Raw genomic sequence first — 20,303 nt, forward strand, 5'->3', positions numbered from 1 at the left:
GGGTGAGGAGAGGGCTCACACTGTAGGCACTGAGGAGGGACTGCGGGGGTTCTGGGAGGAGGGCCAGGGTGCCAGAGCCGCCTGTCCAGGGTCCTGACGGGTTGGTCTGCAGGGTTCTTCCCTGCACGTGGGCAGTGACTTGCTCAAGTTCATGGAGCCAGTGAGCATGCAGGAATCTGGGACCTTCGTCTTTCGGACCCCAAAGGTATGGCTCCAGGGCAGGCCGGCTCAGTTGCTGGACCCTAGGGCCCAGGGTGGGGTGGTGGGTTACCTCCAGGACTGTGAGGGGAGGGGCAGCAGGGAGACCCCAGGGACCAGAACCCAGCCAGGGGCTTGCCGTGCCCTACGCTGCTGGAGAAGCCCCCTCTGCCCTCTGCCTCCCTGGGGACAGAGTGGCGCAGAGTAGCGTCCGTGGGGTTCCCCAACTTCCGACACCTGAAGGCCTCCCCTGCTGCCCTTGGCTGGGAAGGGACCCGGTGGCCACAGGGTGGTTGCCCTCATGACCCCCGACCCGCGCCCCTTGTGGGGGCAAGAAGTGCAGTGTGCCCCTGCGTGTTCCGCAGCTGTCCCACGATGCCAACGAGACGCTGCCTCTGCATCTCTACGTCAAGTCTTATGGCAAGAATATCGACAGCAAGCTCCATGGTGGGGGCCACGGGCGGGTGCAGTGGGGGGCGGGCGGGGGGACAGGTGGGCGCTGTGGGGACAGGTGGGGGCTGGGCAGGCACGGGGTGACCGCTGACGGCAGCTCTCCCCGCAGTGACCCTCTACAACTGCTCCTTTGGCCGCAGCGACTGCAGCCTGTGCCAGGCCGCTCACCCTGACTACAGGTGTGCGTGGTGCGGGGGCCAGAGCAGGTGCGTGTACGAGGCCCTGTGCAATGCCACCTCCGAGTGCCCGCCGCCCGTCATCACCAGGGTGAGCCCCTCGAAGCCTGGCCCACACCCTCCTGCGCGCCTGGCCTGAGCCCCTCCCTGCTCACCAGGCTCTGCGGTTTCAGATCCAGCCTGAGACAGGCCCCCTCGGTGGCGGCATCCGCATCACCATCCTGGGCTCCAATTTGGGTGTCCGAGCAGAGGACATCCAGAGGATCTCCGTGGCTGGCCGGAACTGCGCCTTTCAGCCGGAAAGTTACTCTGTGTCCACCCGGTGAGTGGACCGCCCTGGCCTGGGCCCTGTCGGCCATGTCAGTACCCATGCTGGGGTTCCAGGTGATGGGGTGGGTGGAGAGGCTGAGGGGGTGAGGGTGTCAGGGTAGGGGTGGGTCGGGGAGGGCCTGGGCCACCCTGCCTGTCGTCCGCCAGGATCGTGTGTGTGATTGAGGCTGCAGAGGCGCCCTTTACTGGGGGTGTTGAGGTGGACGTCTTCGGGAAACTTGGCCATTCGCCTCCCAACGTCCAGTTCACCTTCCAAGTAAGCACCTGGCCTCGGGGACCTGCCGAACCCGGGAGGAGGGCTCTGCCCGCCACCTCCCCACGACAGTTACCATCCAGCCCAGGGCTAAGGGTGTCCTGTGTCCCGTCCTCACCCGACTGCCCCTGCGGCTCTTTCAGCAGCCCCAGCCTCTCAGTGTGGAGCCGCAGCAGGGACCGCAGGCGGGCGGCACCACACTGACCATCCACGGCACCTACCTGGACACGGGCTCCCAGGAGGACGTGCGGGTGACCCTCAACGGCATCCCGTGTAAAGTGTGGGTGTCACCGCCAAGCTGCTGAGTCTGGTTGGCCCTGGCCCTGGGTATGGAGGGGGGCACTTCCTAAGACCTGAGTGGCCCTAAGGGGATGGCGGGGCCAGCCTGGTCGGGCTGGGGCTGGTCCCGGGGGAGGGGTTGATGCAGACTAGCACCCTCCCTCCCCAGGACGAAGTTTGGGGCGCAGCTCCAGTGTGTCACAGGCCCCCAGGCGACCCGGGGCCAGATGCCCCTGGAGGTTTCCTATGGGGGCTCCCCGGTGCCCAGCTCTAGCATCTTCTTTACCTACCGTGAAAACCCCGTACTGCGAGCCTTCGAGCCACTGCGAAGCTTTGCCAGGTGAGGCTGGTGCGCCCCGCCCCGCCCCACTCTGCCCACACCCAGCTGCCTCCTCAGTGCCCTTGGCTGACTGCGCTGAAAGGAATGTGGTGGGGCTGGTCTGTGCAGCGGGAGGAAGCCTCTGGAAAACCCTACTGCACCCTAGATCCACTTCCTCCTAGAAACCCAGACGGGCACACCACAGGGCTCCATGCTCACCAGGCCCCGCGTGCCCCCCGCCCACGGTGGCACAGTCCCACGCTCAGCACAGCCCACTGTGTTGCCCCTTTGCCCACCCAGACCCACACATGCACCTGGAAGCCCTGTGTGGGCAGAGCCAGGGTGGGCGGGGACGGGAGGGCAAAGCCTGCAGGGATCACCCTTGCCGGCCGAGCCCACAGCGGCACTGCCCTCCCCAGTGGTGGTCGCAGCATCAACGTCACGGGTCAGGGCTTCAGCCTGATCCAGAGGTTTGCCATGGTGGTCATCGCGGAGCCCCTGCAGTCCTGGCAGCCGCCGCGGGAGGCTGAATCCCTGCAGCCTGTGACGGTCAGTCCTGGTGTGGGCTCAGCTCTGGCACCGGCCAATGGGATCGTGCCCAGGAAGGGCAGGGTCTTCACCTGGGGGCTGACGGCTGGGACTTGCCTGCAGGTGGTGGGCATGGACTACGTGTTCCACAACGACACCAAGGTTGTCTTCCTATCCCCGGCTGTCCCCGAGGAGCCAGAGGCCTACAACCTCACGGTGCTGATCGAGATGGACGGGCACCGTGCCCTGCTCAGGACGGAGGCCGGGGCCTTCGAGTACGTGCCTGACCCCACCTTTGAGAACTTCACAGGTGGTGTCAAGAAGCAGGTCAACAAGCTCATCCACGCCCGGGTGAGGATGGTGCAGCCCCGGGGCTCTGGGTCCCGTTCAGGCCTGGGCTCAGAGCTGGTCCACGTGTCCCTAGTTCCCTCCTGCTCACCCTGGCCGCTGCCCCCTCCCCAGGGCACCAATCTGAACAAGGCGATGACGCTGCAGGAGGCCGAGGCCTTTGTGGGTGCCGAGCGCTGCACCATGAAGACGCTGACGGAGACCGACCTGTACTGCGAGCCCCCGGAGGTGCAGCCCCCGCCCAAGCGGCGGCAGAAACGGGACACCACACACAACCTGCCTGAGTTCATTGTGCGTGCACGGGACGGGCGGGAGGCGCCCCCACGGGACCGCGCTGAACCTGGCCCCCCACACAGGTGAAGTTCGGCTCTCGCGAGTGGGTGCTGGGCCGCGTGGAGTACGACACACGGGTGAGCGATGTGCCACTCAGCCTCATCTTGCCGCTGGTCATTGTGCCCATGGTGGTTGTCATCGCGGTGTCTGTCTACTGCTACTGGTGAGCCCGCCCCGCGGCTGTGCCAACACCCCCAGCCCTCAGCCCTCCCGCCTCGGCCCCTCTGGCCTCACCCGCCGCCCTGCACAGGCAGGCGTGTAGATCCACCTCCTCATCCGGGCAGCTGAGCAGTCAGCCCGGCAGGACCCAGGAGCCTCCCTGTGCCCCGCAGGAGGAAGAGCCAGCAGGCCGAGCGAGAGTATGAGAAGATCAAGTCGCAGCTGGAGGGCCTGGAGGAGAGTGTGCGGGACCGCTGCAAGAAAGAATTCACGGGTAGGGGCCGCTCGGCGGCGGCCGCTCGGGGGTGGTGCTTGGGCTCCTCCTGCGGCGGGAATGCTGTGTGTGGTGTGGGGATCAGGGCCCCAGGTGGCCAGGGACGTCTCACGCCAGCCTCCCCCTAGACTTGATGATCGAGATGGAGGACCAGACCAATGACGTGCACGAGGCTGGCATCCCCGTGCTGGACTACAAGACCTACACCGACCGCGTCTTCTTCCTGCCCTCCAAGGACGGCGACAAGGACGTGATGATCACTGGCAAGCTGGACATCCCCGAGCCGCGGCGGCCGGTGGTGGAGCAGGCCCTCTACCAGTTCTCCAACCTGCTGAACAGCAAGTCCTTCCTCATCAACGTGAGCCGGGTGGCCGGCGGGCGGGGGGGAGGGCGCACAGGCGGCGCTGGGCAGGCTCTGACCGCCGGCCCCCACAGTTCATCCACACCCTGGAGAACCAGCGGGAGTTCTCGGCCCGTGCCAAGGTCTACTTCGCGTCCCTGCTGACGGTGGCACTGCACGGGAAGCTGGAGTACTACACAGACATCATGCGCACGCTCTTCCTGGAGCTCCTGGAGCAGTATGTGGTGGCCAAGAACCCCAAGCTGATGCTGCGCAGGTGCACATGGGCGGGACTACAGGCGGGGCGAACACAGGGGCTGGTGGCGGTGGCACAGAGGCCTGTTGGGCACCCAGGAGCTGGCAGGTTCCAGCCAGCAGTGGTGGTGGGGGGCAGCCTAGGGGTGAAGTCCCTGGCAGCAAACACAAAGCCGGACTCTATCCCTTCCTGTCCAGCGGTTTCAGCTGGTCACAGCGTAAGTCCTCTGCAGAACAGGAGAAAGGTGGCGGACTTCCCATAAGGGCTGGTGCTGCCACCGGGCAGTCCTCACTGCAGGCCACACCCAGGCCTGGATGGGCGACACTGGCGCAAGGGTGGCCGGGTGCTTGGAGGAGTCAGTTGGGCCTCAGGAATACTACGGGGTCACTTGCTACAAGGCCTCCCTGCACCCCCAGGTCTGAGACTGTGGTGGAGAGGATGCTGTCCAACTGGATGTCCATCTGCTTGTACCAGTATCTTAAGGTGGGTTACACTGCAGCCTGGCTGGGGGTTGAGGGGCGAGGCAGACTGCTGCCGTTCCCTCCAGTGTCCCCCCTATCTGTACAGCACCTTGAGGTGGGCCCTGCCTGGACAGGTTTGCTTCCTGCCCCTGACACGGTCAACCCTGTCCATGCCTCTGGCCAGGGCTCTGGGGGCTCCTTCCAGGCCCCAAGTCCCCTGACCTCCCAGCCTCCCCTCCGTGTTACTCCAGGACAGTGCCGGCGAGCCCCTGTACAAGCTCTTCAAGGCCATCAAACATCAGGTGGAAAAGGGCCCGGTAGATGCAGTACAGAAGAAGGCCAAGTACACTCTCAACGACACCGGGCTGCTGGGGGACGATGTGGAATATGCACCTCTGGTGAGCTCCTGGGATGGGGGCCGCCATGGGCGCCTCGGATCTGGGCTAAGGAGCTTGGGCATCCCCTGGCCACAGACGGGACCCACAGGCTAGAGGCCGTCCACCTCCTCTGTGGATTCAAGTTACAGCCTGCTCTTACTGGGGCTCAGGGAGGGGCCTGGGTGCTGGTGGCTGTGGGCTCTGGAGGCTGTAAGTGTGCAGGCCCTCCATCAGCTCTTCCTGGGCACCCCCACCTCCTGGAGGCCATGTGAGGGGCCTGGCACACCAGATGTGTCCGGGGTTCCGTACACACGTGACCAGTGGGTGTGGCAGGAGCCTGTGCACGTGTGAGACGTGTGTATTCCGTGTCTGTGCATGTGCTTCCATGAGCTTGTATGTCAGCCTGAGTGAGCGGTTCTGAGCTGTCCCCGTCTTTCTGTTCTGCTGAGCCAGAGCAGGCAGGGGAAGGGCAGAGTGTGGTCATCTGGGAAGCCTCGGGGGCTCGGAGCCTGCCGGCAGAGGCCTGCTGTCCGAAGGTGCCGCTGTGGTGGGCAAAGCTGGCGGGGCAGACAGTGGCTCCTACGCGGTGCAGGTGAGAGCAGGGCCTCCCCGTCGGACTTCATCCTGGATGTCTCGGCAGACGGTGAGCGTCATCGTGCAGGATGAGGGAGTTGATGCCATCCCGGTGAAGGTCCTCAATTGTGACACCATCTCCCAGGTCAAGGAGAAGATCATTGACCAGGTGTACCGCGGGCAGCCCTGCTCCTGCTGGCCCAGGCCAGATAGCGTGGTCCTGGGTGAGTGCCGGTCCCTGCCCGTCTGCACACAGGCGCCCATGTGCCTGGCCCGTGTCCTGGGGCAGGATCCTGCCTGGCCGGCTTTCTCATGTGGGAGTGGTGGGCAGTGGGAGGAACCTTAGTGGCCGGGGCCCAAGCTGGGCTGTCTCTTCCCAGAGTGGCGTCCGGGCTCCACAGCCCAGATCCTGTCGGACCTGGACCTGACGTCACAGCGGGAGGGCCGGTGGAAGCGCGTCAACACCCTCATGCACTACAATGTGAGCGTGTGGGCCGGGGCGGGCGAGAACTGGGCACCCTGGGGCACAGCCCACTCTCACCACCGTGTTCCCCAGGTCCGGGACGGAGCCACCCTCATCCTTTCCAAGGTGGGGGTCTCCCAGCAGCCGGAGGACAGCCAGCAGGACCTGCCTGGGGAGCGTGAGTCCCTCCCTCTTGCCCGTTTCCTTCCAGCCCCAGGTGGTCGGCATGGACCACGTCCGCCCTGGAAACATGGACCCCCACCCACCCCGCCACCACTGCTCCCCATGGGACCCATGCCCCAGACCTGGGTGGGGGTCCCTCAGTGCCCGCTCCCCACAGGCCATGCCCTCCTGGAGGAGGAGAACCGGGTGTGGCACCTGGTGCGGCCGACCGACGAGGTGGATGAGGGCAAGTCCAAGCGAGGCAGCGTGAAGGAGAAGGAGCGGACGAAGGCCATCACTGAGATCTACCTGACTCGGCTGCTCTCGGTCAAGGTGGGCCCCTGTGGGTGTGTGGGTTGACACCAGGAGCTGTGACCATGGCGCCACGCTGAGACCCATCCCCCAGGAGCTGCACCCATGGCACCACACTGAGACCCTCCCCCCCAGGAGCTGCGCCCACGGCGCCACGCTGAGACCCTACCCCCCAGGGGCCGCGCTCACGGCGCCACGCTGAGAACCTCCCCCCCAGGAGCTGGGCCCACGACGCCACGCTGAGTCCCTCCCCCACAACGGTGCCACGCTGAGACCCTCCCCCCAGGGGCTGCACCCATGGCACCACACTGAGACCCTCCCCCCCAGGAGCTGCACCCACGGCACCACGCTGAGACCCTCCCCCCCAGGAGCCGCGCCCACGGCGCCACGCTGAGACCCTCCCCCCCACAGGGCACACTGCAGCAGTTTGTGGACAACTTCTTCCAGAGCGTGCTGGCGCCCGGGCACGCGGTGCCACCCGCAGTCAAGTACTTCTTCGACTTCCTGGACGAGCAGGCAGAGAAGCACAACATCCAGGATGAGGACACCATCCATATCTGGAAGACGAACAGGTGAGGCTCCGCACCCCCCCCGCAGCCGAGCCCAGCTCCACTACTTCTCACTCTTGGGAGGCTCCGCACCCCCCCAGGCCCAGCCCCGCTCTCATTCCCGCTGCTCTGCCTCAGCTTACCGCTCCGGTTCTGGGTGAACATCCTCAAGAACCCCCACTTCATCTTCGACGTGCACGTCCATGAGGTGGTGGACGCCTCGCTGTCAGTCATCGCCCAGACCTTCATGGATGCCTGCACGCGCACGGAGCATAAGCTGAGCCGCGTGAGTGGGGTGGGGACAGGTCGGGGCAAGGAGGCCTGGGTCTGCCCCAGGAGCATCTTGTGAGCTGGGAACTTGTCTGGGGTGTGAATTTGCACATCTTGGGCTGGAGCCCTTGATGAGGGGGTGGCGCGTGGCCGAGGCGGGGAGCACAGGCGCCCAGCAGAGCCTAGGAGATCCCGAGACCACTTGCCCTCTCACCACAGTACCCAAGCAGAGAAACAGTTTTATTACAGATCACAAAATAAGTAGTAGTTTTGGTTTGTTTTTTATTTTGAAACAGAGTTTTGCTCTGTTGCCCATGCTGGAGTGCAGTGGCACGATCTGGGCTCACTGCAACCTCCGCCTCCTGGGTTCGAGCGATTCTCCTGCCGCAGCCTCCCGAGTAGCTGGGATTACGGGTGCCTGCCACCACACCTGGCTAATTTTTGTATTTTTAGTGGAGACGGGGTTTCACCATGTTGGGCAGGCTGGTCTTGAACCCCTGACCTCAGGTGATCCGCCCGCCTCAGCCTCCTAAAGTGTTAGGATTACAGGCATGAGCCACTGTGCCCGGCCCATAGTTTTCTTGATGAAAGTGTCAGTTCAGGGCAGGGAAGGCTACCCAGGGGGACTCTGAGCGGCCCCAGGCTGGGCCCCTTGGCCAGGCATCACTGGGTTTTCTCCCCGACAGGACTCTCCCAGCAACAAGCTGCTGTATGCCAAGGAGATCTCCACCTACAAGAAGATGGTGGAGGAGTAAGTGCTACCCGCCCTCCAGGCCAGGCCCCCGTGCCCACCCTCGACCCCCTGCGGGGAGGTTCAGGCCTTGGTTTCTCCCACCACCCCCTTTGTGTCCCCCGCTGCCCACACTGTGATGCTCCCACCCCTGCAGTTACTACAAGGGCATCCGGCAGATGGTGCAGGTCAGCGACCAGGACATGAACACACACCTGGCAGAGATTTCCCGGGTAAGGAGGCCACCAGGGACGCACCCATGGCCCTCCCCTGCTCCTGGCTCTTACTACCCTGTGCTGAGCCTGACCCTGAGCTGCAGCGCAGGGGTTAAATGGTGTTGAGGGGGAGAGAGGGTGGGGTGGGACCTCGAGGTGGGCCCAGCCATGTGAATTGAGCGTGCTGTGTGTGGGGAGTGTGAGCTGTTTGAAGCCAGGCCATGCCCACAGCGCCCCCTCCCTGTGGCTCCACCCACGGCCATGCCCACAGCGCCCCCTCCCTGTGGTTCAACCCACAGCCCTGCCCACAGTGCCCCCTCCCTGTGGCTCCACCCACGGCCGTGCCCACAGCGCCCCCTCCCTGTGGCTCCACCCACGGCCGTGCCCACAGTGCCCCCTCCCTGTGGCTCAACCCACAGCCCTGCCCACAGCGCCTGCTCACTGTGGCTCCACCCACAGCCATGCCCACAGAGCCCCCTCCCTATGGCCCCACACACAGCCATGCCCACAGCGCCCCCTCCCTGTGGCTCCACCCACAGCCGTGCCCACAGTGCCTCTCCCTGTGGGTCCATCCACAGCTGTGCATCACACAAGAAGACAGTGAGATGGTTGTGTGTGCAGGATTCTGTCGGCATGGGTGTCTAAGGCCACGCCACATGGGGGGCCCTAAGTGCCGCCTGTGCCCAAGGCCCCAGCTGCTGTCCCGGGGAGGCCTCTTGTCCTGGGCGTCCTGCACTACCCCTGCCAGCCATGGGGCTCCCACAGCCCCTTTTCTGCCCTGACCGTCCTGTCACCCCGCAGGCACACACGGACTCCCTAAACACCCTCGTGGCACTACACCAGCTCTACCAATACACACAGAAGTACTATGACGAGGTAGGGTCAGGCCCCCGGGGTGGGGGGGTGCTGGGCGGTCCCCCAATGTGCTCTGATGGGACTCTCCCTCAGATCATCAATGCCTTGGAGGAGGACCCCGCCGCCCAGAAGATGCAGCTGGCCTTCCGCCTGCAGCAGATTGCGGCTGCACTGGAGAACAAGGTCACTGACCTCTGACCTCCAATCTCCAGTGCTGCCTTGGGGCGTAGGTACCCAAGGTACCTGAAAACCCCTCGGGGGAGGAGGCCAAGTGGCTGTGGCTGAGGCCCCCACCCTCCCCTGGAGAACGCGCCCCATGCGGGAGTGGGTGCAGCAGGAACCCACCCAACGTCTAGACTGTAGCATCTCCTCTGAGCAATACCGCCGGGGTGCTGCACCAGCACCAGCACCAGCACCAGCCCCAGCCCCAGCCCCAGCTCCCTCCGGCGGCAGAACCAGCATCGGGTGTTCACTGTCGAGTCTCGAGTGATTTGAAAATGTGCCTTACGCTGCCACGCTGGGGGCAGCTGGCCTCCGCCTCCGCCCACGCACCAGCAGCCGCCTCCATGCCCCTGGCTTGGGCCCCTGGGGATCTGAGGGCCTGTGGCCCCCAGGGCAAGCTCCCAGATCCTGCGTCTGTCTGTCCACCTCGGGATGGGAGGAGGAGAAAAAGCGGTACGATGCCTTCCTGACCTCACCGGCCTCCCAAGGGTGCCGGCACTCTGGGTGGACTCACGGCTGCTGGGCCCCACGTCAAAGGTCAAGTGAGTCGTAGGTCAAGTCCTACGTCGGGGCCCAGACATCCTGGGGTCCTGGTCTGTCAGACAGGCTGCCCTAGAGCCCCACCCAGTCCAGTGGGACTGGGAGCAGTTCCACCAAGACCACCCTACCCCTTTTTGTAAATCTTGTTCATTGTAAATCAAATACAGTCGTCTTTTTCACTCTGTGGGTTGGCTGAGTTCCTACTGGGGCTGCGGTGCCCCTGTTCACCACCCCTTCCCTGGGCTCTGTGGGCCGTGCTGGGAGGGGAGCTGCGGTGAGGTGGAGGGGGCTGGAAGGGGTGCTCGTGTGAGGTGAAGGGGGCTGGGAGGGGTGCTAGGGGGAGGTGGAGGGGGCTAATAGGGGTACTTGGGGGGGGGTGCTGGAAGGTGGGACTGCTTCTGGTGCCATCTGGTGGCTTCCATGGCCTCCTGCTTCTTTCATGCAACACATTCTTCCCAAATGGCCACTGCACACCACACATACACTGTCTTAAGCGCTAGGAACAGCAACAACTACAACAGGCAGGGCTCGGAGCTTCCCCTGTGTGCCAAGAATACAGACAGCCCAGGCAGAGGGGCATTCAGTGCTCCAGACACAAAGTGAAGGCCCAGCTTCAGATGTGGCTGGATCTAGGCACACATCCTGAGGTTCTGCTGGTCTGGACTGCTAACCCACTCACGAGGGTCCGTTCTCAGGCAGCCCCAGCCTGTCTCCCTGACTGGGGCACATCAAGGCCAGGGTCTCTTGATGGGCAAGGCCTCCACTGCTCAAGTCCCCTTTGGACTGGGGCAGCTCCATTCAAGCCACGACGAAAAACGGGTGGCCTTCTCTCCCCCACAGGAGAAAGGGGTACAAGGCAAACTGACATCCCCTGCTCTAGGGACCCCTGAAATGACATTGGGTTCCTCCCTTCCCAGAGACATGGCTGGTCAGAAGATCAGAGCAAGGGGGTGGACCGAAGTCTGAAGTGCTGAGTGGCGGGTCTCAGGTAGTGAGCTGGGAACCTGGAGGCCTGGCTTCCATACTCGACCCCTGCAGACCATCGTGCAGGGGGCTGGGGACCTGGAGTCCTGGCTTCCGTACTAGACCCCTGTCTCACTGGGCAGTCAGGAAAGAAGGGAAGGTTCAATGAGACCCCACACACATGAAACTTGGGGCTGGGGAGAGGCTGCAGGCCCAGCAGTCCAGCACCCAGGTGGGGGCCGGCACGGGTAAAACCCGGGCATAGCTGCTGGGGTGCACGTGGGTGGGCCGGAGTGATCAGCTGGCGACAGACGAGGGGTGGCCTGTCCTTCCTGGTGCTTTCCAAGTCCCATTTTCCTCCCAGAGTGGTGGGAGGAGAGGCGGTGGGTAGCTCACCAGCCCAGGGCTACATCCTGCTTTCTTCTTACCAGCAGGACAAGTCCTCTGCTAAATCAGCTCGGCGCCCATCATCATCTGGTCCCCCAGTGAGCAAGACCAGATTTGCCCTTTAGGACGTTCACTGACTGCAGGAAGAGGCCAGCTGGGAGGGACCAGGGGGACCAGAGAGGGGCTGTCACACCCCTCCAGTGAGGAGGGGTAGCCAGGACCAGCAGGCAGTGGGATGGCGGGGGGATGAGCACGGAGAAGGGGTGGTCTGCTGTATTCAGGGACCACAGTGAATCAGCTGGGTAGGAGGTGCCTCTGGCCCAGGGCCTCTCACTCCTGCCCTGCCACTTGCCCTTCCCGGCTCCCCTGACCCAGGGCAGTCCTGTCACCACCAGCCTGCTTCCCCTCTGGGCCTGTCCTCCACTGGCAGCTCCCTCCAGGGGGGCTTCCCCGGCCCCCACCAAGCTCTGACGGTGCCTCTACTGGAAGGCAGCCTCCAGGCCCTCACGCCACCCGAAACTCCTCAGTGGTCACTCCCCAGCAGTGCCACGACCCCACACTGTCCCTAGTAGGCGCATGGGTGGGACCTCTAATGCCCGGGGCAGGTCAGCTCAGTGATGAGAGGGTCCTGTTTCCCCCAGAGGGTCCTGTCCCCCACCCCCCCCACACACGCTCACCTGACCTGCTGAGCCTCCCCGGGCCTCCCTGGCCGGGAGGATTGCGGGCAGACGGCGCCTGGGGGAAGCCTGACACCTCCCCACCTCCATGTCCCCTACCCTAGGGGCGAGAACCGAGCCGCCCAGTCCCCCGGGAGGCGCAGGGGCGGGGCCGGTCGCTATGGGAACTCGATTCCCGCCCCGCCCGGCTGCGGTGCAGACAAAGGCCGCTCCCCTCCCCCGGCGGCCGCGGCCGCGGTTCCCACAGCCCCGGGGCTGCGCTCCCGCCTCCTACTCCTTTAGCTGAAGCTCCATTAATTCCGCACAAAACCCAGCCTGGCCCAGTGAAAGGCGACCCGGGGCGGGGGCCCTCCGGGAGGCCGCCCGTGTCCTCGCCCCAATCCAGCCCCAGCGAGGACAGGGGCCATCCCCGGGCCCGCGCCAGGCCCCAAGTCGGATGCCGGCTTCCAGGGGGGAAACTGAGGCACGGGGCTTGGTCATGCAAAAGGGGCCGGAGCGGCTGGGACTGAGACCCGTTCCTTCGCCGCGGTGCGCATGGGTCCGTTGGCCAGGACCGCGCTGGCTGTTTTAATTTGGTTGCCGATATATAAAAATCAGATTTGACATTAAAACTCGGATTTTAATGTTTTAAAAAAGGAGTTATTTGGGCCACTGGGATCCTGATTTCTCACTTCGCTGGAGGGGGCCGCCCAGCCACGAAGCCTCCCACCCACTGCTCTACCAGGGCGGAGGTCGGTGACCGGTGCTCCAGGAGGCAATGCTCCTCCGAGCCCTGGTCACTTTCCAGTGGGAATAAAAGTAGCTGTGCGGCCCCGGGCGCGGCACAGACGCCGAGGAGGAGTGGAGCGCTGCCCCCTTCCCCGCCGAGGCAGACCCCGCGCCTGGCCGCCCGCGGGGCTGACTTCAAGGACCCTGCACCCAAAGGCGGCTCCTCGGACCTGGGATAGTCAGGGTGGGCTTCCTAGAAGTGGCAGCTAAGGAGGAGGAAAGGTTCTGGGCAGCAAAAAGGATCTGTTTGGGGCCGCTGTTTGTGGGCAGGAAGGCCCCGCGGTGACGCCGCTGTCCCTGGTCCTGACAGTCCAGCGGTCGCACCTCTCCCAGAGGGGAGGTCAGGGCGAGCCGGGGCAGGAGGCCTGGAAGGTTCTCCGAGGCGCGCCGCAGACCAAGGCCTGCAGGTCCTGCGTGAGAAAGCCAGGCCAGCCCTGTCCCAACGCCTTTCGGCTTATTTTCCTATCCAGTGCCGAGTCTTTAGGAGGTGCTATTCTTATTTCTGTCTTGATGAAAAATACTTCCCATGGTTCACCCAAGGCTTCTTCGGTTTTGACGGTTCTTCCTCGCTGGGGAGGGCGCCGCCGGGGTGGGGAAGCCCGGGTCGAGCCCAGACGCGGGCGCAAATCTGGAGAAGCGCGCGGCCCCCAGGAGGTGAGAGCCGGAGGAAGGTGTCCGCCCTTGGCGCCCCCCCCGGGAAGGGGAGGGCTGGTTTCCGCTCCGCCGCCGCCTCCGAGGCGCAGGAAGCAGCGCATTTGTCTTCGGGAACCCCCCCACGCCCCAGCCACCCAGCCCGGGAAATCCGCCCGGGCCTCCCGGCCCCGCCCCGGAGCCCCGCCCCGCCCGCCGCCACCGCCTCCGCCGCCCTCCGCTCCGCTCGGCTCGGGCTCGGCTCGGGCGCGGGCGCGGGGCGCAGGGCTGGCCCCGGGCGGAGCGGCGGCCGCTCCGGACATGTCGGGCCCTCGCGCCGGCTTCTACCGGCAGGAGCTGAACAAGACCGTGTGGGAGGTGCCGCAGCGGCTGCAGGGGCTGCGCCCGGTGGGCTCGGGCGCCTACGGTTCCGTCTGGTAGGGGCGGGGCACAGGGGGTGCTGGGTGGGGGCCGGGCCGGGCCGGAGAGCGCGTCCCCTCCTAGCCCGCGCGAGGTTCTCGGCGTGGGGAGGGGCCTCGCCCTGCCTCCGCCCCCGGGCGCCGCGCGGATCTGAGGAATGAATGGGGGGGCGGCGTAAAGAAACTTTCCAAGCAGACGCCGTTACCGGGAGGGAGGGGGTCCTCCGGCCTCGCCCGATTCGGACCGCCCCCCACCAGGCCTGAGGCCTGGGGGGTCACAGCCGACGTGAGGGTGGGTCTCACGCGACCGAGCCCCGAGCCACCCTGATGTCCGGCCCCCTAAATGTCTGAGCACCCACTGAGTCGGGTCAGGCAGCCCCCGGGGTCTAGCGGATGCCCCTCCCCCGCCCGGGCTGGGGGCTATTGTCTGAAAAGGGAAGCCCCGCTCCTGGAAGCCAAGACCTCTCCCCCTGGGATGGCCTCAGGCTCCCCCTCAGACCACAAACCCCACTTAGGCCCTGGGGCCAGAGGACCTGGCCTGGGGCCCAGGAAGACGACAGAATCTGGGTGGGGGAGGGGGGTCCACTGGGCCAAGGCCTCTGTTACCAGGGCAGCCAGGGTTGGAGGGGCTTAGGGTGAGGTAATTACCAAGAGTCCTAAGTTTCAGCTTCCATGTTGACTGGGTGGCCGATCATGGGTACAGGCTTTGAGAGGTGCAGCTGAGTCCTCACCACGGCCAATGCCCCTTAGCTGCTGCCCACTGGGGGGTCCTGGTGGGGTGTGAAGGCAGAGGCAGCCAGAGCAGGGCATTGTCCCAGGCACTTGCAGGTTGGAAGTGGGATCTCTAGGCCCACCAGATTCGGAGCTCAGGAGCCAGCATCAGGGCTGGGGGTCCCAGGGCAGGCTGTCTTCCGGCGTGGTCCCTAGCCTTCCGTCAGAAGCTGCAGGTGGGTCATGCTAGCCATCATGCCAGCACAGATCTGTCTTCCTCTCTGAGACCTCAAGGGCAGGAAAACGGTCTGGGACAGTGTGGGAGTGGCCATAGGGAACTAGGGCGGGGCCTGGCTGGACTCTGGGAGTTGCTGAGGGGTGTCCGGTTCTCCGAGTGAGGCCTGGTCTCCCCCCTTGCACCCCTGGCCCATTTTCTCAGTTCCACTGCCAAGGGTGCGGACCAGGTGCCAATTTCCTGTCACCTGACCGCACAGATGCAATTGGCCAAAAGAACCTGCTGCCCCACATGCGGGGCCACTCGCCTCACCACCTCAGAAGCACCTTTCCCTGGTCATAGGCTGGGAGCATGGCTGCCCCAGGCACCTCGACCTGGGCCCATGAGCATCCCAGACCCAGCGGGAACCGCCCCTGCTCCCCGCTGTGTGGGCATGGGGGGTGGCCGCAGCCTCCACTTCCTCTGGGACAGGATCCCAAGAGACAGAAGTAGGAGGGAGAGAAGGGGCAAGAATCAGCGAGAGGGAACAGGCTGTGCAAAGGCCTTGCCTTTAGCAGGGCTGAGGGCAGTGGGACATGGGAGGGTGGGATGAGGGGTCACTGGCAAAGGGAGTGTGGGCTCAGGAAGCTGGTGCAGGGTGGAGGGTCTGGACCTCTGGGAAGTGGGGCTGGGCGAAGGGCTGTTCTGTGGGTCCAGCACACGCCCTCAGCTGTACATCACCTTCTGTCCAGGTTTTGTTCCAAATAATGATGCAATAAACACTCTGACCAACTTTCCCTCCGCATTTTGAACATTTGGAGGCACTGGGGGTCCAGGGGCTTTGAGGTGGCTCTAGAATCCCCCTCCGTGAGCCTCCTGGGACCATGGGGTCTATGGGGCAGAGGGAGGCCGGTCTGCTGCAGGTGAATGCCCGTGGCTGTTTTCCTGCTGTGTTTTTCCACGCTGGGTGGGGGGCCTCTCCCCCAGCCTCGCTTTGAATGGGGGCCCCTGGTTGGGAGTGGGAATCAGTAGGGTCAGGGGACAGAGAAGGTCCAGGACCTTGAGGGGCGAACACACACATGGCGGTCCAGCCCCAGGGGCTCCTTCCCAGCAAGCAGGGAGAGGGTAGGCCCGAGGCGGGAGGCCGAGCTGGGGCGGCGGGGCCGGGGCCGGGGCCGGGGCCGGGGCCGGGGCGGGGGCGGAAAAGCTCCACTGCCCCATCCCCACAGAGAAGCGGCGAGAGCGGCGCCGCCCGGGTCCACGCGCGTGTGCGCGCGGGCAGCCGCCCTCGGACCCCTCCCGGCGCCGCCTCACTCGCCCGCCTTCCAGTTCGGCCTACGACGCGCGGCTGCGCCAGAAGGTGGCGGTGAAGAAGCTGTCGCGCCCCTTCCAGTCGCTGATCCACGCGCGCAGGACGTACCGGGAGCTGCGGCTGCTCAAGCACCTGAAGCACGAGAACGTGAGCCGGGGACGGGCCGTGGGGGGAGGGCGCGTCCAGGGGCGGGGCCGCGGGCGCAGCCAATGGGTGGGTGAGCTCTGGCGATGGGGGCGTGGCCATAGGGGGCGCGGCCAGGCGCTGCGGGGCGGGGCCCTGGGGGGGTTGAACCACAGCCGGGGGTTCGCCGCCCGGCCCTGACGCCCCCTGCCACCCAGGTCATCGGGCTTCTGGACGTCTTCACGCCGGCCACATCCATCGAGGACTTCAGCGAAGTGTGAGCGGCGGGGCGGGCGAGGCAGCAGGGAGCGCGTTCGCGGAGCGTCGGCGGGGCCCTGTCCTGAACCCCTGACCCCGCCCCAGGTACTTGGTGACCACCCTCATGGGCGCCGACCTGAACAACATCGTCAAGTGCCAGGCGCTGAGCGACGAGCACGTTCAGTTCCTGGTTTACCAACTGCTGCGCGGGCTAAAGGTAGGGCGCCCTGGGTTTCGCGGGTCCCCTCGCGGGGGGCGGGCGGGCCGGGCCTGGCGCTCACCACGATCCCCCTCCCGCAGTACATCCACTCAGCCGGGATCATCCACCGGGTAGGTGCGACCGCAGGGTGAGGGTCGGGTCCAGCAGGGCTCCGTCCCGGCCTCCTGTGCTCACGCTCCGCGTGACCTGCAGGACCTGAAGCCCAGCAACGTGGCTGTGAACGAGGACTGTGAGCTCAGGGTGAGGCGCGCGGGCAGAGGTGGGCGGGGTGGTGGTGGAGCCCGTGACGAGCTTGAGAACACCTCGTGGTCGCCCCAGATCCTGGACTTCGGGCTGGCGCGCCAGGCAGACGAGGAGATGACCGGCTACGTGGCCACGCGCTGGTACCGGGCACCTGAGATCATGCTAAACTGGATGCATTACAACCAGACAGGTGCAGGGGGAAGGCCTGGGGGGACGAAGGCCGAGGGCCTCGTCTGGCCCTGGACTGGCTCTGCATGCCAGGTCTTGGGGGGCGGGCAAGGTCCCCAAGAATGTGGGACCTACATTCAAAGGCAGCCCTTCAGAGGCCGCTAGAGCATGACGGGCGCTGGCCTCCTCTGGCCCTGCAGCTACAGGCCTCCCCCCGCCCAGAGGATTGGGTATGGCGGAGGAGGGGGTCTGCGCGTCTCGTGACCTGGATGTGACTGTGGGTCTCCTGGAGGAGGGACGTGGGGTGGGCACACTGATGGAGGCCCCCTCGCCCTCAAACAGTGGACATCTGGTCCGTGGGCTGCATCATGGCTGAGCTGCTCCAGGGCAAGGCCCTCTTTCCAGGAAGCGACTGTATCCTTGGCCCAGGTTGGGGAGCAGGGTCAAACAGGGCCCCTCTTGTAGGGTAGAGACCAGCGCTGGCCCCTTCTGGCAGGTCTTGCCTCTTCTGCCCCCCATGCCATGCTACTTTGGGCTGGCCATCCTCAGCTCTAGGAGAGCGGGCTCTGGGCAGCGCCCCAAAGTTTTGGGTCTGGGGGCCCAAGAGAGGTCCTTGGCTGGCCCGTGGGTGTTTCCTGAGTGATGCAGACATTGACCAGCTAAAGCGCATCATGGAAGTGGTGGGCACACCCAGCCCCGAGGTTCTGGCAAAGATCTCCTCGGAACACGTGAGTTGGTGCCTGCCAGCCGGCAGCTCCCTCTGCTGGTCAAGTCCCCAGGCTCTCTGGGGAGAGGGTGGTGTGGAAATGTGGGGACAATATGGGGAACATGGGATGTGGTGGGATAGAGACTACGTCAGGTGCCCAATCCCTGCAGGGGAAACAGGAGAAGGGGGAAGATGTTCCTGACACCAGGGACAGTGAGTGCAAAATCATGACTCCAGCAAGCAGTGCCTGGCCAGGGCGGTGGGGTTGGGCTGGGTGGAGGGAGCGTACTTGGACCCAGCTCCTGCAGGTGTTAGGGGCCAAGTGAGGAGCTAGTCACCGGACCCTACGTGGAAGGAGTCACTGGTCTGCCTGTGCCCTTGTCCTAGCCTGTTGGAGTGAATTGAGTCTGGGGGCTTGCCAAGAGAAGCCCCAGTTTGGGGCCAGGGAGGCGGAGAGTGAGCAGCCTCCCCAGGTGTTCTCGTGTGCCCTCCAGGCCCGGACGTACATCCAGTCCCTGCCCCCCATGCCCCAGAAGGACCTGAGCAGCATCTTCCATGGAGCCAACCCCCTGGGTGAGGACTGCCCTGGGGCTAGACTGGGCTCCATATCTGGCCCTGGATGCAGAGCTAACCCTCCCTCCCTGCCACTGGCTCCCCTGCAGCCATAGACCTCCTTGGAAGGATGCTGGTGCTGGACAGTGACCAGAGGGTCAGTGCTGCCGAGGCACTGGCCCACGCCTACTTCAGCCAGTACCACGACCCTGAGGATGAGCCAGAGGCCGAGCCGTATGATGAGAGCGTTGAAGCTAAGGAGCGCACCCTGGAGGAGTGGAAGGGTGGGCATGGCAGTGGCTGCGGGTGGGTCCAAGGGGCCTGCAGGCTCCATTTCCCCAGAGGCAGGAAATGCCCCAGTTCCTCTCCAGACTGGTCAGGTGTGGAAGGGCGTTCGGGTGTCCAGCACAGACTAGGGGTGGGTGGGGTGGGGGACTGGCACAGGGCGGGTTCTGGCTCCCAGACTCTGTGCTGAGGCTGCTGTCACAGGGTGGTGGGCCTGGGCTGGGTGGCAGGTGCCAGACAAGCAGGTGCGGGGCTGGGCTGTGGGAGGCACAGGCTCACCCTTTCCCTTCACCTCCTAGAGCTCACCTACCAGGAAGTCCTCAGCTTCAAGCCCCCAGAGCCACCGAAGCCGCCTGGCAGCCTGGAGATTGAGCAGTGAGGTGCCACCCAGCAGCCCCTAAGAGCCTGTGGAGGGGCTTGGGCCTGCACCCTTCCACAGCTGGTCCGATTTCCTCAAGAGGCACCTCCCACACTCCTATGGTCACTGACTCCTGGCCTAGGACCCCTCGCCTTCAGGATAATCTACACACATGTATGCATGCACAAACATGTGTGTACATGTGCTTGCCATGTGTAGGAGTCTGGGCACAAGTGTCCCTGGGACTACCTTGGTCCTCCTGCTCCCTTCTGGCTACTGCGCTCTCCATTGGGACCTGACTGTGGGGTCCTGGATGCCAAAAGGGCTCCCCTGCGGAGTTCCCCTGTCTGTCCCAGGCCGACCCATTGGGGAGCGTCAACCTTGGGGTCTCTTCTGTCCCAGGGCTCTCTGGAGGGCACGCTGGGGCCGGGACCCTGGGAGACTCAAAGGGAGAGGTCTCAGTGGTTAGAGCTGCTCAGCCTGGAAGTAGGGGGCTGTCCTGGTCAGTGCTGAGACCCACAGGTCTAAGAGGAGAGGCAGAGCCAGTGTGCCACCAGGCTGGGCACGGACAACCACCAGGTGTCAAATGAGAAAAGCTGCCTGGAGCCTTGTGTTCGCCCGTGGGTGTGTGTGGGCACATGTGGATGAGCGTGCACTCCTCGTGTTCATATGTCAGGGCACATGTGATGTGGTGCATGTGAATCTGTGGGCGCCTAAGGGCCAGCAGCCATGCCTGGCAAGAAGCTGGCGCTGGGGCGGGCGTGCTGTTGCCTTCCCTCTCCTCAGTTCCTCATGCCGTGAGGGGTGTTTCAGACTGGGGGCTCCAGTGGGCGAAAGGGCAGCCACATGAGCGCCAGCAGAGGCTTTCTCCTCGGATATGTGACCCGCAGCAGGCTCCTGAGGCTGGGGGTGACTGGGTGGTTTGGCCTTGAGGACGCTAAGGCAGGCAGCACACGCAGGTGTGGACTTGGACTTGGACACTTGTGCGCCGCACCCTGGCCTGCTCTCTACCTCTGCCCACCGTTGTGGCCCTGCAGCCGGAGATCTGAGGTGCTCTGGTCTGCGGGTCAGTCCTCTTTCTTTGTCCCAGGATGGAGCTGATCCAGTAACCTCGGAGACGGGACCCTGCCCAGAGCTGAGTTGGGGGTATGGCTCTGCCCTGGAAAGGGGGTGACCTCTTGCCTCGAGGGGCCCAGGGAAGCCTGGGTGTCAAGTGCCTGCACCAGGGGTGCACAATAAAGGGGGTTCTCTCGCTCGGCTCATATCCAAAGGCCACTCCAGGCCCTGCTGCCCCCGCCATCCCCACTGCTGGGCATGGGGGGAGTGTCTGGGTCA

General features: G+C 64.9%; 2 protein-coding genes across 10 annotated transcripts in view; both read left to right on the forward strand.

Annotated features, from left to right (window-relative positions):
• Positions 1–10,153, forward strand: part of PLXNB2 (plexin B2) — a 32,904-nt gene extending 22,751 nt beyond the window's left edge. For all 9 annotated transcript variants that reach the window (XM_073006551.1, XM_073006555.1, XM_073006559.1 and 6 more), the window contains 26 exons: positions 113–205; positions 564–645; positions 761–918; positions 1,001–1,149; positions 1,305–1,413; positions 1,554–1,690; positions 1,859–2,029; positions 2,428–2,557; positions 2,660–2,887; positions 2,999–3,175; positions 3,241–3,380; positions 3,550–3,650; positions 3,779–4,008; positions 4,086–4,267; positions 4,663–4,729; positions 4,959–5,105; positions 5,725–5,881; positions 6,038–6,138; positions 6,214–6,298; positions 6,461–6,615; positions 7,006–7,166; positions 7,281–7,428; positions 8,099–8,163; positions 8,300–8,375; positions 9,159–9,233; positions 9,306–10,153. In XM_073006551.1, the coding sequence (XP_072862652.1) occupies positions 113–205; positions 564–645; positions 761–918; positions 1,001–1,149; positions 1,305–1,413; positions 1,554–1,690; positions 1,859–2,029; positions 2,428–2,557; positions 2,660–2,887; positions 2,999–3,175; positions 3,241–3,380; positions 3,550–3,650; positions 3,779–4,008; positions 4,086–4,267; positions 4,663–4,729; positions 4,959–5,105; positions 5,725–5,881; positions 6,038–6,138; positions 6,214–6,298; positions 6,461–6,615; positions 7,006–7,166; positions 7,281–7,428; positions 8,099–8,163; positions 8,300–8,375; positions 9,159–9,233; positions 9,306–9,410 (3,429 nt within the window). In that variant the 3' untranslated portion in view covers positions 9,411–10,153. The remainder of the gene's footprint in view (positions 1–112; positions 206–563; positions 646–760; positions 919–1,000; positions 1,150–1,304; positions 1,414–1,553; positions 1,691–1,858; positions 2,030–2,427; positions 2,558–2,659; positions 2,888–2,998; positions 3,176–3,240; positions 3,381–3,549; positions 3,651–3,778; positions 4,009–4,085; positions 4,268–4,662; positions 4,730–4,958; positions 5,106–5,724; positions 5,882–6,037; positions 6,139–6,213; positions 6,299–6,460; positions 6,616–7,005; positions 7,167–7,280; positions 7,429–8,098; positions 8,164–8,299; positions 8,376–9,158; positions 9,234–9,305) is intronic.
• Positions 10,154–13,614: 3,461 nt separating this feature from the next.
• Positions 13,615–20,232, forward strand: MAPK11 (mitogen-activated protein kinase 11). The gene is made up of 12 exons (XM_007976193.3): positions 13,615–13,836; positions 16,073–16,202; positions 16,397–16,455; positions 16,542–16,653; positions 16,737–16,766; positions 16,849–16,896; positions 16,975–17,089; positions 17,410–17,481; positions 17,716–17,795; positions 18,268–18,346; positions 18,436–18,609; positions 18,910–20,232. Exons 1-12 carry the CDS (start codon positions 13,721–13,723, stop codon positions 18,987–18,989), a joined length of 1,095 nt encoding a protein of 364 aa, XP_007974384.1. The 5' UTR covers positions 13,615–13,720; the 3' UTR covers positions 18,990–20,232.
• The last annotated feature ends 71 nt before the right edge of the window (positions 20,233–20,303 follow it).

The sequence above is a fragment of the Chlorocebus sabaeus genome, chromosome 19 (genome assembly GCF_047675955.1).
Source record: "Chlorocebus sabaeus isolate Y175 chromosome 19, mChlSab1.0.hap1, whole genome shotgun sequence".
In the NCBI taxonomy this organism is placed as follows: Eukaryota; Metazoa; Chordata; class Mammalia; order Primates; family Cercopithecidae; genus Chlorocebus; species Chlorocebus sabaeus.

Coding starts and splice junctions, on each gene's coding strand:
- MAPK11 (XM_007976193.3), top strand. CDS start 13,721: ATGTCGGGCCCTCGCGCCGGCTTCTACCGGCAGGAGCTGAACAAGACC. Junction 16,897..16,974: donor ACGAGGACTGTGAGCTCAGG/GTGAGGCGCGCG, acceptor TGGTCGCCCCAG/ATCCTGGACTTCGGGCTGGC. Junction 18,610..18,909: donor CACCCTGGAGGAGTGGAAGG/GTGGGCATGGCA, acceptor TTCACCTCCTAG/AGCTCACCTACCAGGAAGTC.